The following is a 17,134-nucleotide window of genomic DNA, read 5'->3' on the forward strand; positions in this document are numbered from 1 at the left end:
CTCTGAATCTGTATTTTTGCCTTGTAAAAATATCTCGGCATTTGCTAAAGCAAGATAAATCTACTTGTTTTCAGAGAATATACTTTTTTTTAACCACATGGAATTTCAGTTTTTCTTGTTTTAAGATTTAACATCAATAGATTTTGTTGAAAGTATGCTTAAACAAGTAAAGATAATTAGGATAATTAAAATTCTTTATTTAAAAAAATGTTTTTTTAAATGAATAAATATATTACTTTGTGTAATTTACAACATTTAGGTATATTCTCTGAAAACAAGTCAGTTTTTCCATTTTTTTTCCACAATTATTTATCTTTAATTACTTATGAAAACTACTGATTTTGAACTTATTTTTGCATTGTTTGTATGTTCTGACTTCTTAAGAAGTACAGTACAAGAAAACAATTACAAACAGATCCAGAAATGGCACACAAAAAAAACACACAATTGCACAAAGCAGAAGTGTTCTGCCAGAGCATGATCCTCTACAGGGAAAAAGATTCATGTGTGTACGAGCAGTTGTCTGGTTAAATTAGTGCTCTTACACTGGCCTCTTCCACGGTCAGTATTTCACTTTTCCCTAAGTGACACCCACAAAGAACAAAAAATAAAAAGCTTTAGGCCACTGGGTTTAGAGTCCTTAACATTTTAGCCCTGCGATTTCAAAACACGTGACTTAAAACAAAATATGGCCTATGCTCTTCTAAGGGTTGTAATAGTGACCCTTACTGTAACTGTAATCCCTGCTGCTTATTGTTTCACGAATAAGTGTTTGTAAAGTGAGTCCTCAGGCACTTTCATGCTACAGAGATCAATAATATGCTCGATATCAAGTTGCTGAATAACATTCCCTGCTCTTAAGGTATCCAGCTCTTGAAGTATATGTTGATTTTGAGTTAATGTACCACCTATATGGAAACCAGGTGACGGATATGTTTAGATACAAATTCATATTAAGTTTTTCAACTCCAGGGTAACTTGACCTACACCTCCTTATAGTCCTCTCTGGCCGTATGCCAGAGGTCATCTGTAGTGTTACCTGCTTCTACACGAGTCACCCAGTCCAAAGACAGAGCAGGTTAATGTTTAATGTCTGCTCACTGGTCAGGGATGACGTCTCAGCTTTCACAAGACACACTTTCTTAGCATGTTAATTACATTTTGTACAGAATTTGGTCAGTTTAGAGCTGCCAAAGAGAAGCAGATTGTTTTAAAGCAATGCAATGTTTGTTTAAAGTAGCTTCAGACTGTTAAATCAAAGTAATTAATGTTACAGAGAAACTTGATATGGAACATCCTACTGTAAAACTATGCCACAGAAACGAGAGCAGCTTTCCAGAAGTTTCATTTGTTTTGAGAACTGGTTAAAGGTGGCCATGGGAAAAGAGAGACTGACAGATTATATCAAGCGGTCAATTTAACATCACCCACTATATTTACATATATATGGGTTTTCCATGACTTTAATTGTTATTTATTATTAAAAAATTAATTTGACTAGGAACATGGGAAAATATTCTGTACCTCATTCCATTAACTTTTTCACCACATTCATACTTAGATACAATCATTCATACTTAAATACATTTAATAATTCATATTTTAAAGAGTTTCCACACTCCTAGAAGTATCAGGAATTTTTTTAAAGCGTGATTTCCAGGTCTAGTCAATTTTCAAATGCAATTTTTACATAAAAATTAATTTATAAAATAAATAACATTACAAAAGGTCATGGAAAAGACATTGCATTTTTATGATTTTATATACTTTTTTCCCTCATGGTCCATTCTATAGCTAAAAGTTAAGTATGTGATTTAAAAAAAAATTATATCACAAGTTGATGAAATGAAGTACAGAATATCTCTCAGTATTTACATTTGAGGTGGCTATTAATATATAATCATGTTATCTCAAAAGAATGAAGTTATCCTACAATATAAACAGTAGTCATTACAAATAGTTGTTGACTGTCTATTTCACATTATGTAATTAGTTCATTAGCTGCCGGTTACAGACAAGTTGCCAAGGTGTAACTGTAGTTGTCCTTTGTAGTCTGTGATGGATGTTTGGAAATCTGTAATGCGTAAAGATATTGAGATGGATGTTCTTCTAGCCTGGACAAGGATAAGGTTTCTTGCGCTTGTAAGAGTCATTCATAATTCAGGCCGCAGTTGTATCTCTCCAGTGTGTCTAAACTGAAACTTCAACCTTTCCTGGACCTCCTTGAGCACTCTTGCTGCTGATTTTGCTGTCAGCTCTTTAAGCTAGCCAGAAAACATATGCGGCATGGGGGAAGTGGTGAGACGGCGCCCCATCATTGCTGGCAGGGAAAGAGGTGAGTTTGTGACTGCTCATTTCAGTAGATTAATTTGTGCAAATGATTGTGTCGAAAGAATTCTTCAGCAAAGTGAGATCAGACGATTTATTTTAGCACAGGGCTCTGTAAGTAGTTCAAACATGCACTGCATGCTCCCATTTGGCTCTTGAGACTGGATGAAAGAAACTGTCAGTTAGGTCTTTTATTGCAACACCTGCTTGTATCATTCTGAGAGTAGAACATCTTTTGTCTGTTCTTTTCTTGTTTTGGCCAAAGCTTTGAAAAGATTGAATGACATTTAACTATGTAGCAAAATTCATACAATTTTGAATGAAAGTTTACAGCCAAGGTTCTCCTGGATTTTAGAAATGTGCCCAGCATGTGTGACATTTTAGGTCTCGCGTGAATCACATTCCATAGTTTTATTTTAGATTTAATAAAAAAGGAAACGACTCTGAGGAACATAATTAGCAGATGTATAACTTATATTGACTAACAAAATGAATCAACCTAAGCAAACTTACCTGTCCTTATCTGTTATCAATTATTACAATCAGTTTTAAAGAGTGTTATTTTAGTATTTTTATATACTAGTATAGTTTTCATATTTATAATTTTCATTTCATACATTTTTACATTTACATTTAATTAAATGTAAATGTAAAATTACATTTAATTAATTTTAGTTACATTTTTAATCATTTTGTTATGTGCTTTTGTCATTTTTATTAGTTTTTGTTTGTTTTAATATTATTTAGGTTTAATTTATTTTAATTTCAGCTTTAGCTTTTTTATTCAGTTAGTAATTTGAATGCTTCAACTTAAAGTTATTTCAGTTTGTTGCCAGTCATTTCAGTTAGTTGCCAAGGCAACTAATTACATTTAGTTGAAGTTTTTCCATCTAATATTCATATTTTATTTATAGCTTTACTTCAATTAAAAAACATTGTTTTTAATAGTTCTAGTTTTAGTTCATGATAATAACCTTACTTGCAGTATACACCCTACTTTCATTTTTAGTCATTTTGTTTTGTCATTTTTATTATTATTATTTTGTTAAAATTACTATTTAGGTTTAATTTATTGTTATTTCAACTTAGACATTTCAGTTAGTTGCTAGTCATTTCATTTATTTGGCAAGGCAACATTTCTCATTTTTGTTTAGTTAAAATTTTTTGTCTCATATATATATATATATATATAAGCTAATTGTTGGTAAGTTTTAGCTAATATATGGTTATTTCAGTATAAATAATTACAGTATGAAGCCTCCTTTCATTTTTAGTCATTTTGTTATGTGCTTTTGTCATTCTTCTTATTTAGGTTCATTTGTTTTATTTCAATTTTAGTTTAGTTCAGCTTTTATTTATTTTCAGTCAGTAAGTTTTGTGCTTCAACTTTTCTAATTTAGTTTTTCATTTATATTTTATTTTATTTGAGCTTTATTCCAATTAACAGAATTGATTTTAATAGTTCTAGTTTTAGATAATAATTCTACATTTTTTACCCCGTAAAGTTAATCAATACTGTATTTACTAATTATTTTCCATTAATTACCCAAACCAATTTCTGTAATAAATGCTAAATGGCTCCATACTCTGTGTTTTTGTTTATGCCCGCAGGGCCCGGACCAGGGCGTTATGCTCTTCCGCCCACTGTCGGTTACATAAACCATGACTACACCAAACCCAGCAGCCCGGCCTATTCCTTCCACAGCCGCATGAGCAGCAACAGTGAGTGACATGACATGAAATCAAACACTGACAGATGACATGATCCACTTAACTAATGCTGGCGACAATCATCTGAGAATGCTTTTAACAAGCATGTTCATGCATAAAATGGATATACATCAACATGGCACTTATATGAACTGATCATTTCATAGATTAATTAGTGTCTATTATGCAGTACTGAAATATTAAGTGGATTTACACACACACTCAAAATCCTGAACTGAGAACTCCCAGTTTAATCAAAGTATTCAAACAAAAAATGTTGCACATCTGGACTTTATATCACAAACAACAGCATGCGATATAATGATTCATGTTATTTCACTGGCATATTAGGCTAATAAAATCCACATGCTTGATTTTAATCCATATGTTTGATTTTAATTAACTTTAAATAGCATTTCTGTAGCTCAAACATTAGAGCATGGCAAGGTTGTATCGACTGCAGGGAAAGCATTAAAATATTTAACACTCTCAGAAAAAATGATACAGAACCTGCCACTGGGATGATACCCTTTCAAAAATGTACACTTTTGTACCTAAAAGGGTGCATATTAATACTTTAAAGGTACATACTATTACCTCAAATTAGTACCTAAATGGTACATATTAATACCTTTTAAAGGGTTCCGTCCCAGTGACAGCTTTTCCAGTTTTTTTTTTCCAAATGTAATTCAATCGATTCTGATGTGTTTTCTCATAATGTTGCTTTTGAATAGTGGTGTCTGTGGATTCCAGTCCAGGACCGCAGTATCATGTAGATGCCAAAATGACACGCTTTGGCAGAGACGGTGCCCCATCGTACTCCATGCTGGGCAAAAAGAAGAAGACAGGTGGGTTTTCTTCTGATCTGACTCTAGATGTTCACCTTTTTTATTACAAAGTTCCCATGATTCCTCAAAGAAAAAAAACTTTAGTGCCCACACACTCCCATGAAGCATTGCAAATGTCCCTCTCCCTACACTATCAAACTAATTTAATATTTGCATATTCAGTATATGCATTTTTTGCAATAAACAAATTGTTTTTATAAACATAATTAATATCTTTAAATCAGTAGTTTTATATTCATCCATTGTTTTTATTTCGATTATGTATTTCGCTATGCTGCATCATGGGATTGTAGTTCTTTCCCTCAGTAAAGCTGTTAAGTACACAATCCTGTACCTTTGTCTTTTTGTCTGATATTCAAATATGTTTGTAATGTTGTAATTTACATCGTAGCTGGTTGGTTTGGTTCATGGCTTATAACTCTTTGAAGACTTTTATTAAATCCCCTTGGGGGAAAATGAATGGAAAAAAATACTTAAGGCTGCTGAAAAGATGGGCACTGTTTGCTCTATAAGAAAAAAATAGGGTGGGGTTTAAATTGTATCCATCTGGGATTGGTTGTATAATGAAATGGGCATTACCAGAATGTAAGGGTTCACTGAGAGAAATCGCTAATATCATCTGAAAAATAGTTTCGTTTTTTATTTTTGGAATAACATGCACATGCACATGCACTTTTTGGACGAATCATGCACAATTCGAATGGTAATGTGTATCAGAAAGTAAATAGCATCATTTTATGTCATATTCACTTTAACTTTAAAGAGGGGATGCATAATCATATAAAGAAGTTGCTGATTCTCTGTTTTTGATCAGCTGATACATTCCAGACTCCTGGACCTGGAGCTTACAGTCCTGAGAAAGCTCCACCTTTGAACCTTCACTACAGACCTCCGTCTTACACCATGGCCTTCCGTACACGCTACCGCATCGTGGATCCTGTACCGCCCCCCAACCGCTACACCTTACCCAACCTCTTCAGCTCTCACGTTCCCCACAAGCGCTCCAGCGCCAGCTTCACCATGTCAGCACGCAGGAAAGCAGGCGGCCCATCAGAGGACCTGTCCATGACCCCAGGCCCCAGCCGTTACAACAGAACAGATCCGAGCATTTACCTGAACAGACAGCCTTCTTTCTCCATGCAAAGCCGTTCTAATATTCCCACCGATGCCACTTCGAAGCCTGGCCCAGGCACACACAGCCCAGAAAAGGTGACGGCACACCTGCATCGTGCACCGTCTTTCTCCATGGGTGTTCGTCACTCAGAGTTTGTAACACCACTGATTGTTGACGTATTAGACTGAAGGGTTTCATGCAGTTTTGTGGGCACCTACTAAAATTTTAAAATTGTTAAATGAAATAAAGCTGAAATAAAAATCTAATAAAATATAAATATGAAATGGAAGACCCTAACTTTAAATTGAACGAAAATGATAAATGGTGCCTTGGCAACTAACTGAAACATGCTGAAGTTAACAGAAATAAATACATTTTAAGTTAAATTAATAAAATTACAAAGCTTAAAAATAAATTAAAGTTAAAGAGAAATATTACAAAAACAAAAACTTTTAAATCATTCAAATTATGAAATCATAAAACTATATAAATCATATTAATAAAATTAATAAAATAAATAAATAAAATAAAGCATAAATATTAGACAAAGAACCTTAAACTTAAATGAAATATGTTTAAGCACTAAAATAGCTAAAACTTAAATAAAAAATAACAAAACAAAAAAACTAATAAACAAATGACTAAAGTACGTAACAACCTAAACTAACATTTAAATGAAAACTGAAAATATAGAAGCTAGAGCTAATTTAAAATATTATTAAATAAACTATAAGAGCATATAAATAATCCTACAAAAACACTGTTTATAATATAATTGAAAAAAACACCAGCATACCTCTTTTAAAAAACCTTTTAATTAAAAATTCAAGTGATTTTCCAATGAAACCAGAATAATACACTTTTCTGTACAGCTTTGGTACTTTGTTACTTTATTTCTTGAGCTGCCTGAAAATCTGTTATATTTATTTATTTTTATTTATGATATTTATTATTTATTTCACAAACCAGTTAAAATCAGTTAGATAATAAAGATTAGATAAGAACATTTTCCCACATGCTCACAAACTTTGTGATTACATGGAGCCATGCTCGGTGTTTATTATTTTTTGAATTGAGAAGATTCTGCACATTGAGCTTGCATAGAGCTTTGAGCTTGCACATTGAGCCTGTCATCATTGCCTTTATAAACAAAGTTATCATTTGGTGACATAATAAACACTGCAATTCTAACGCTTCTGGTTAACGTAGTGTAATGTAATGATTCACCACATCAGTTAGGTGGCACTTATCGGTGACTCCACTCACTGCTCTGTCCATCATCCAGGGAGTCCTTTGCAGATATTTGGATGTAGTAAGTCCTTCCTGCCACCAGTCCACTCAAAACCATTTTATTAGACTCCTAAGGGCCCAGCTAGAAAACAAAGAATGTTAAATAATTAAATGACCTTCATACAGTATGCCCTTCCTTTAGCATGAAGTGACTTTTCAAATAGTTCTGTTTGGTGCCTTTTGTTTCAGTATTTTACTGCTAGGAATGTAGTTGCTTTTAACACAGTTGAACATGGTCTACACTGGAAACTCACGGTTCTTGCTGTCTCAGGTTTGCCCCAGTGGAATTTCATTGTGTATTTAAGGAGAAATTTGACAGGATCCGGCCAAGTGGGTGGTGGACCCCACTGCACAGACAGCTTCCTGCCTGTACCACGCTCACATTCACCGGAGGATCAGGTTTCACTACAGACCAACAAAGGACAAGAATTTAAACACTCAATATGAGCTCATGGCATATGCATCAAGATGTAAACACTGATCAAATCTTTCAAATACTGCAAAAGCAGCTGTTTCATCACACAGCAGAAAGGTTTTCTGACATAGACCAGCCAAAGCTTAAACTGATATTTTTGGATGTAAATATTTGATTTATTTATTATTAGATCATTTAGAATGTCAGAATTTTTTATATTCATTATATGATTATGTTTTATTATAATATTATAACATTAAAAAAATAATAAATAAAGACAAACCAGTGGAATAAATGAAACGGTAGAAGAGGACTATGAAATCTCACCAATCTGTTGAAAAATAATGGGCCATATGTGTGTTGTGCTACCCAGAGCATTAATAGCTGTAATGTTGATAAGAGTTGGTTCACTTGCAAAAATCTCCAGTTCCTCTATAGCGCACATTGCCTGTCTTGTTCTCCCCATTTCTGGCATTGACAGGCACTTGCCAGCGGGTCTGAAAAGCTCCTAATTTAAAATTCAGAAGGACCTCAGCAAATATTCTGAACAATTACGCTGTATTTTTAAAATCATCAAAAATATGGTGAGTTATACAATTAGAGCAATTTACAACAGGTGTACAATTTAAAGTACAGCACAATATTCAACATAAAGCAACATATAAATACACAATCTCTAACATCACTTTTAAAGGAACAGTTAATTCAAGAATTCTATCATTATTTACACAAAATGGTCGTGATAATCCAAACCCATTTATGAGAAAAATGTCTGATTCATGAACAAATCATTCTTTTGAATTGGATCTTTTCAATAAATCAGTTTATTTGGGTCACAAAACCAGTCAGAATGATTCGCTCATGAATCAGAAGCTATCGCAGATTCTTCAGAAGACTTGGAATATAGAGCGCAAGTCATAAGGACAATTTACTGATATTTTATGGTACCTTCACATACTTTTTAAAGCATTAAACTATTATTTATATAGGCAATATGTAGCATTAAATAGCAACCATTTATAATTCAAACTTTTAAAACAAGCTTGTTTTAATAAAGCATTTAAAGGGGTCATATGATGCGATTTCAAGTTTTCCTTTCTCTTTGGAGTGTTACAAGCTGTTTGTGAATAGATAAGATCCCTAAAGTTGCAAAAACTAAAGTCTCAAACCCAAAGAGATATTCTTTATAAAAGCTAAGACTGGTCCACGCCCTCCTAAAACGCCTCGTTTAAACACGCCCCCACATGTCTACGTAATGATGTGGGAAGATTTGCATAACACCGCCCAAATGTTCACGCATAAAAGAAGGTGTAACTTTATTGTTGCTGCCACCGCCGCCGCCATGTTGTGAAGACGCTGTGTGATTCGTTGCGAAAGCGAAAGGTCCTACTTTGTTTGGCCTTCCAAAAGAGGACACGACTAGAAATCATTGGTTAAGTTGTATTTACAACATTGTTCCAGAACAGTTCAACCCAAATATTCAGATGTGTGCAGCACATTTTATGGAGGACTGTTTCCTGATCCTGGGAGAGTAGACTATAATGCCGGCTGTTCTTACTCACAGTCTGTAAGTATAAGTTTTCACATTTAAAGGATTTGCCACTGATGATTCAAATGCGAGTTTTGAGCAGTGTCGAGTAGCGCTTATCATTTCTCCGATCACAAATGCGGACATGGTTTTATGTTTACGCAGCGCAATGCAACGCAACGCGTAAAAATACAGTATAAGTCATTATAATCTGTAATTATGTCCCCCACTGGATGCAACAAATGCCTCGTTTATAATGGGTTTTATTGGTTTTGTCTCATCGCTCCGGGACACGGCATCACAATATGGTAAGGGGCTTAACATTTCCGTCACACGCTTGAGGTATTCGGCCAATCACAACGCATTGGATAGCTGGCCAATCAGCTTTTCAGACCGATGAGCTTTGTAAAAATCTACGCGTTTCAGAAAGGCGGGGCATAGAGGAGAAACAATAATGTACAGTATGTGGAAAATAATCTGTTTTTTTAACCTTAAACAGCATAAACACATTTCATTACACCAAATACACAAAATAATGTTCTTTTTAGCAACATCATATGACCCCTTTAATATACTGTATACAAGTGAACATTACTTCATTGAACAGTTCTTTAGAAGAACCTTTTTTTTTAGTGTGAAAAACATTTTAATAATCTAAAGTACCTTTTTTCCACTATAAAGAACATTTTGTGCAATGGAAACTTGCCATGGATGTTACAAGGTCTTCATGGAACCATCAATGCCATTAAAGAACCTATATTTGTTAAAAGCGTGAGATCCAGAGGAGAGGGGGGGATCTGAATAGAGCAAGCATTACACAGGGTGAAATTTCAGTTTAAGCTCTCTGTGTCATAAGAAAATAGTGTGACATTTTACCAGACTAGCATGTTGAGTATATACAGCATTAAAGGAAAATATGCATAATCCTACATCCCAGATGTAGAGATACTGTTTGTATCAGATCTCCATTCAGTTGGTTGCAGGTGTAGATGCCTTGGTCCTTCAAACTGGTGTTCTGTATGGAGAGAACAGGGCTTGAGACAAGCACTGAACTGTTGAATCTCAACTCCACCCCTTTTTCTTCTCCGTCAGTACATGGTATCTTCACAGATGAACCCACAGCTACAAACAGGTCTATTGAGGGAGGTGAGGAGGAAAAGAGACAGGCTTGGACAGATCCAACACACTGTGTGTATGTAGGAGTTTATGTGTGTGTAGAGGTGTCTGTGCATGAGAGAGTAAGAGTGTGTTTTCTGAACAAATAAAGCTTACCTCGAATCTCTGGCTGTATGTTTGAGGTGTCTTGGCTAAAAACTCCACTTGTTATGGCTAGTGCTCCAAACACATATATCAAGCACATTTTTGGTGTTTTATACTCACAAAAACGTAAAGGCTGTGCTTTTATAAAAGAAGAATCTAAGTATGCGTGTAGTCACACGCACAGATTTAGGTTCAAACTGTTCTGTTGTGGAATTTTGTTAATCATTAGGTGGTAAATATATTTGCAAAAGAAGGCAGGCTACTGTTGGGCAACAGTGTAAAAATACATGCATTTTCAAAAATTCATGTATACGTGTATAAGGGTCAGTAACACATAGGACATACGAGATGATAAAAATGGAAAATACAACAAAACGCTTTGTGTTTAACAATTTAGTTTTAAAGTAACGTGCAAATTCTAATTATTTCATGAATAAATTAATAGATCTCAACACAAAAAAAATTAGTAGATTCAAAAACTAAATTAGGCCTTATGCAAAAATTAAGTCAAAAAGCATGAGTTCAATAACCCTCTGTATAACATGATGAATTGATAATTAAGATATAGCTTGCCCAAAAATGAAAATGTACTTAAAATTTACTCACAGATGAGTTTGTTTCTTTATCAGAACAGATTAGGAGAAATTTAGCATTACATCACTTGCTCACTAATAGATCGCCTGCCTGAATGGGTGCCGTCAGAATGAGAGTTTAAACAGCTGCTAAAAACATGATAATAATCCACAAGTAATGCACATGCAGGATTCTTCCAGTGAAAAAGTCCACCCCCTGTTGTCCTCTCGCATCAAAATCCACCAACATCTTTACTTAGAACTGTTTTCACTTGTTAACAGTGCTTAATCTGTTCATATTTCTCTTGTGATTCAGACTTTTTCACTGGAGAAAGCAATATTATGGATAGGGGACTCATGTTTTACCCTGAAGCACCAGTTTGAAGTTAAAAAAAAAAGTCTTGATGATGGATTTGTTTATTAGAAACACGCAGCTTTTTGCTTCACAAGATGTTAATTGATTAATTGGAGTTGCATGGATTATTGTGAAGTTTTAATCAGCTGTTTGGACCCTCATTCTGACGGCACCCATTCACTACAGAGGATCCATTGGTGAGCAAGTGATGTAATGCTAAATGTCTCCAAATCCGTTAAGATGAATAAACAAACTTATCTACATCTTGAATGGCCAGTGGGTAGGTTTTCAGCAAATGTAAACTTTTGGGTGAATTATTCCTTTAAAATAATGTTTACTACTACTACCTACTATTGGGTCAGTGCATACAAATAACCACTGATAAAGGGTTATGAAACATTAAAATCACAGTTTCCTCAAACAATAGATACTACAAACAAATAATGTGTCAACAGATCATTAGTTTTATATTTGCAAAACAGAAACAGGACACACTTGTGGTTAATAAAACAGATTCAATCTAAGAAGGTATTTTGACATCAGTACAGAATCGCAAGCGTTTACGTGGCCAATGACAACAGCACCCAGCCGTCCAATCACTGTACTCATACCTCAAGGTGCATCTAAGCCGATCTAAACAAAGTGTGTTTTATAGTGCCTTATAATTCATAAAATATTTCATCCAGCCCATCAATTATAATTTAAACATAGAAAAAACTCTCAGTTTACATACTGTAGGATTCAGTGAGTAGTTTTCGGCTACCATGTGGACTGTGATATAATGAGGTCAGAATCCTTCTGTAAATAACACAATGTGCTTGTTTATTGAGTGTGTGGGACTGTTCTCGTTCTTCCATGTATTTTCACAATCCTGAGTGAAGACTTAATTCTCATAAGCCTTGAAAGTGCAACAACTTTAAATGAAAACATGTTTTGCATTTGAGCTCTTTGGCTGAGACTGAGAATTAAAGGAGACCAAGATTATATCAATGAGAACCGAGGACTCAAATAATGTTTGAGGGATTCATAAAATGAACAGAATGGAGTTGTTTTCTGACGTGTCTTAGTATTATGCTGTTACAGAGTGTCTTTACACATTTTGGAGACTAAATGGTAGGATTTGTTGTTTGACGAGTATATAAAGTCTCCAACAGATACCAAAATCTGTTATCAAAGTAAATTTGATTGCTTAAACGTTGCACTTTCATGCCTTGAGGATTAACTGAGTTTTTGGATATGTTTAATTGAATAATCATCTTTTAGGTAGCTGTTTACTTAAAAATTATTCAGGAAAAATAAGCAGAAACAATTGCTTAATTAAAGTAGACCTAAGCTCTTAAAGTAAGAACTTTAAAAATTAATAATAGCATAGACCAGATAATCTGGTCTTGGAAGAATTTGATGAGAACTTTTCAAAGATCAAACTCCACCAGCACATGTCTTTTTAAGGCTTTATGTATGTTACTTGCTGTCTTTCCGAATCCCAGATGAGGTAAGAGGAATCAACTGCCAGCAAACAAACAGTTTAAATTTGATTATTATTGTTGTAAAGGATAAGATTATCTATGAGCCTTATGACATCACAACAGAACCTTTAAATGATTAAAAACAGAAGCTGCTGGCTCTTCTGAGAAGGAGCATTTGCTTTAATGACAGCAGCGCTCAAGCTGCCTGAACTCCAGAAGTCTGCATAAAACCCGATGAGCATCTTCTCAAGCATGATTTGAATATGGGTTAAATTAGATTTTCAAAGTCGGCTGAGACATTTGAACCTAAACATTGAAGACAGAAAGCAAGAAAGAACTAACAAACTGGGATCATTGGGCACCATCTAGTAGTTATTGGACATTACTGCATTTTGTTGGGAACTTACCATTTTCAGTAGGCCTAGTTCACCCGTGAGGGGAGCCATTTATCCATTTAAAAATCAATAAGGTGGTCCACACGACTGGTGAGCAGTTTTTCTGAAGGTTTGTGTGAGGAACATACTAAAATTTAGGTCACAATTTACTTAGAATCTTCAGACGACCTGTGTGGATCTCAAATATTATTGGCGGTCGCTGACTACAATGGCGTTATAACGTCCAGCAGTGCTATTTTTAATTGAATGTGACTGCGGAGAATGCAAAGGCAAAAACCTTCAGTAAATAACGAACTAAATTTCAGTTTGGTCGCCAGAATCTTTACATAAAGCTATTGTATGGTTTAAGAAAGCTTGATTAAGTCTTATGACTGTTACTCTTTTTACATTTAAAAATATCGTCTTTAATTATGGATGGAATGGCATGACATGGGGTGAGTAGCCTAACTAATGACAGAATTTTAATTTCGCTGTGAATTCTTCCTTTAGATGTTGCTAGCAACAGTAATGACAGAAATTCCAGTTTTAGAATTCTCAGTAGCTCTCAGCACTGTCAAACTGCTCGTCAAAAATGGCAGAATTTTCAGAAGCTATTGCTGATTAGATTAGTTAGTTTATGAACCAAGTGGATTATTTGTGGTCTATCATCATTGATGGGTAACAAATTTCAGTAAGATTTTATGCTGACTTGTGAATTTGGTTATCCTTCTTACCTCTGTTCCCATGACACCAAAATGCTTTTTGGGGTATGAAACAGAATATTAAACATCAACAGAGTGAATTTGGCTAACAATAAAGCCATTCAGTGTGAAATAGAGAGGTAGGGATGGGCGTATCGATCCTGAAGAATTGATATATCGATAACGTTACTGATGCGAGTATCGAAAGTATCGATACTCAAATAAAAAATATCATACTAAGGTGTGTTTTTAAAACACCAATATTTACCCATAACCCATTACCCGTAACCAATCATTTCCCATTTTACTCTTAGTAGAGATGTGCCGATATGAGTATCGGTACCGAACAGTTCACGGGGCAAATTCCAAATGGAAGTGATCATCCCTATTCCTTTGGAGTGGGGACTTTGGAGTGAGCAGGACACGTGCGTGCCATTATGTAGTCGTTTGGAATGCACTTGGCAAAGCGAGCAACATAATTTCCTCATTATCTTCAGCTGGCATGTTCCCGTGACAACGCAGCACGGTGTGGGTCAGCAGATGTCGCTGTTTTACTGTCATAAATGTATTTTTATTGTTGTTAGCATAACTGTTGCAAATAAACATACATTTTATATATATTTTCAGTTTTAAAAATATGCTATATAATATATAAAAACTAATATATATAAAACTTTTAAAAATATAAAATGTGTATTTTTTTATGCCGGTGTCCATCAGCGACATCTGCTGACGGCTGCGTTGTCACGGGAACATGCCAGCTAAAGATAGAGGAAATTACGTCACTCGCTTTGCCAAATGCATTCAAACGACTACATAATGGCACGCACGTGCCCTGCTCATTCCAAAGTCCCCACTCCAAAGGGATAGGGATGATCACTTCCATTTGGAATTTGCCCAGTGAACCGTTCGGTACCGATACTCATATCGGCACATCCCTAACTCTTAGTAATTTAATAAATGTCTTAATTAAATAGTTCAGCTTTGAAGTACCGTATCAGCATCAATATCGACGATACTGGCCTTTAAAAGTATCGGTATCGTATTGAAAACAAAATAAGTGGTATCGCCCATCCCTATAGAGAGGAGTACCAGATTTTGGTAACCTGTAATGCTGCTATGGGCGTATCGATCCTGAAGTATCGATATATCGATAACGTTACTGATGCGAGTATTGAAAGTATCGATACTCAAATAAAAATATCATACTAAGCTGTGTTTTTTACCAGTGATTTTGTTTAACAAAAATAATTATTTAAGGAAAAAATGTGTACAATATGCATTGAATTGGACGAATAACCTGTGTTAATGAATAATTGTGTAGGATAGAACTTTTTCCTGCTCATCTGAACACACGCAAATGCTGCAAGACAGAACCAATCAATCACAGAGAGCGTTCGTTCACTCACTTCTGATTTAAAAAGGGCTGCGTTTAATATAAAGTTAAGTGGGTATCATTACCCATTTTACTCTTAGTAATTTAATAAATTTCTTAATTAAAAAGTTCAGCTTTGAAGTATCGTATCGGTATGGATATCAACGATACTGGCCTTTAAAAGTATCGAAAACAAAATAAAGTGGTATCACCCATCCCTATAGAGAGGAGTAACAGATTTTGGTAACCTGTAATGCTGCCTTGTTGGATTTGGTGACCCTGCTGTATATCTGCAGCTGTTCCTATCAGGCCAAAATGTTTTTGGGCTATGAAACAGAGAAGATTGAAAATCACCAGAGTGAATTTGGGTAACTTTAAAGCCATGTGTGAAATAGAGAGGAGTGACAGATCGGTAGTTCGGTAACCTGTATTGCTCTCTTGTCAGATTTGGTGACCCTGCTGTATATTTGCAGCTGTTCCTATCAGGCCAAAATGCTTTTTGAGGTATGAAACAGAGGAGTTTAGACATCAGAATTCAGAGTGAATTGTATGCAGGACTTAATTCAGTCTGGTTAAACCCTGCCCTTTCATGCTCATGTTTATCTGCCTCCACAGATGTGCAACGCTCACAATCTTTTTGATAATACGTTACACTCAATTTTACATCACAGAATGGAAGAAAAAAAAACTGTCTTTACTTTGCTTTCATCACAACTTTAAAACTCTGTTTCATGGAGTTTGCTTTGAAAAACCTTGTTTATAAGATGGTAATGGGTGTAATGTAATGGCCATTTAGAGTACCTGCTAATGTAATGGCTTTGTGAGTGGTACAACACAATGTTAAGCCTTACCATACTGGCCTCATAACCTTTCACAAATCTACACAAGGAAAAGGCTCCTTCAGTGTTCCCCCAATGCTCAACAAATAAAGTCTCAAACAGGTAACACTACCCCATGCAATCAGTTTGAGCTTCAGTTCAAGTGTGCGTTTATTGCTATATAACTGACATACAATAGTACATTTGTCAAAGCTTTTTCAGTTGTGGATAATGTAAATAGCAGTCCAAAGGCTTTAAAATCAGTAAAGGAGGCTTGGGTGATTAATATGATATAGTAATGCTGACTTCGAATAATCGGGATTCTTAATTTGTAGCATAAGAAAGTAGTAAAAAGAGTGTTTTAGTGGCAGATATCTTAATTTCTTGCCACAAAACCAGTAAAATATATTAAGATGTGAAAGGTAGCTGGTATAAGCAGAATAATGACTTTATTCTACTCTTCTCAGTTTGTGCTGACCCCTGGTGGTTAGTTGTGGGAATTAAGAAATAAATTTCACAGAATTATTTTTTCTCTATACAACATTCATAAGCCCCATGTTAACAAAGTTGGTATTTTTATCAAGGTATCCAGCACAAGTTACATCAGCGCAACAAACACCTGTGATACAGTGATCAGTCTAACACCAGAGAATGTTAATGCAGGTGCTTGACACATTTTGCAGCTTAAATGTTAAATAACTTGTTAAAAAGTCACTTTCTTCGTCGAACCATTAATAAATATATGATTTGTAAGACAAATTCTATTCATAAATGAATATGATATAGCACTCCTACAAATATAGCTGCTACACTTACATTGTTGCATTTGGTACTACAGTAGGACTGTGGTAAACTGACATTAGCCAGCACTGTCATAAAAAAATTAATAAAATTATAGAAAGATTCTGAAAGCTTTTTTTTCCACTGCAGAGGACTGGTTAACTGGGTTACATTAAAAGTAAAAAAAAATGTATTATAAA

The 17,134-nt window shown here is 34.8% G+C and overlaps 1 protein-coding gene and 1 pseudogene across 1 annotated transcript; one reads left to right on the plus strand and one right to left on the minus strand.

The window, feature by feature from the left end:
• The first annotated feature begins 2,286 nt into the window (after positions 1-2,286).
• Positions 2,287-6,188, plus strand: LOC107588920 (outer dense fiber protein 3-like protein 2). Its single transcript, XM_016277173.1, has 4 exons — positions 2,287-2,335; positions 3,940-4,050; positions 4,773-4,886; positions 5,701-6,188. The coding sequence occupies exons 1-4, from the start codon at positions 2,287-2,289 to the stop codon at positions 6,186-6,188; spliced, it is 762 nt and encodes a 253-aa protein (XP_016132659.1).
• Positions 6,189-7,246: 1,058 nt separating this feature from the next.
• LOC107588901 (interleukin-27 subunit beta-like) lies at positions 7,247-8,388 on the minus strand (annotated as a pseudogene).
• Positions 8,389-17,134: the final 8,746 nt, after the last annotated feature.

This window comes from Sinocyclocheilus grahami, unplaced genomic scaffold (assembly GCF_001515645.1).
Source record: "Sinocyclocheilus grahami isolate Dianchi unplaced genomic scaffold, SAMN03320097.WGS_v1.1 scaffold109.1, whole genome shotgun sequence".
Classification (NCBI taxonomy): Eukaryota; Metazoa; Chordata; class Actinopteri; order Cypriniformes; family Cyprinidae; genus Sinocyclocheilus; species Sinocyclocheilus grahami.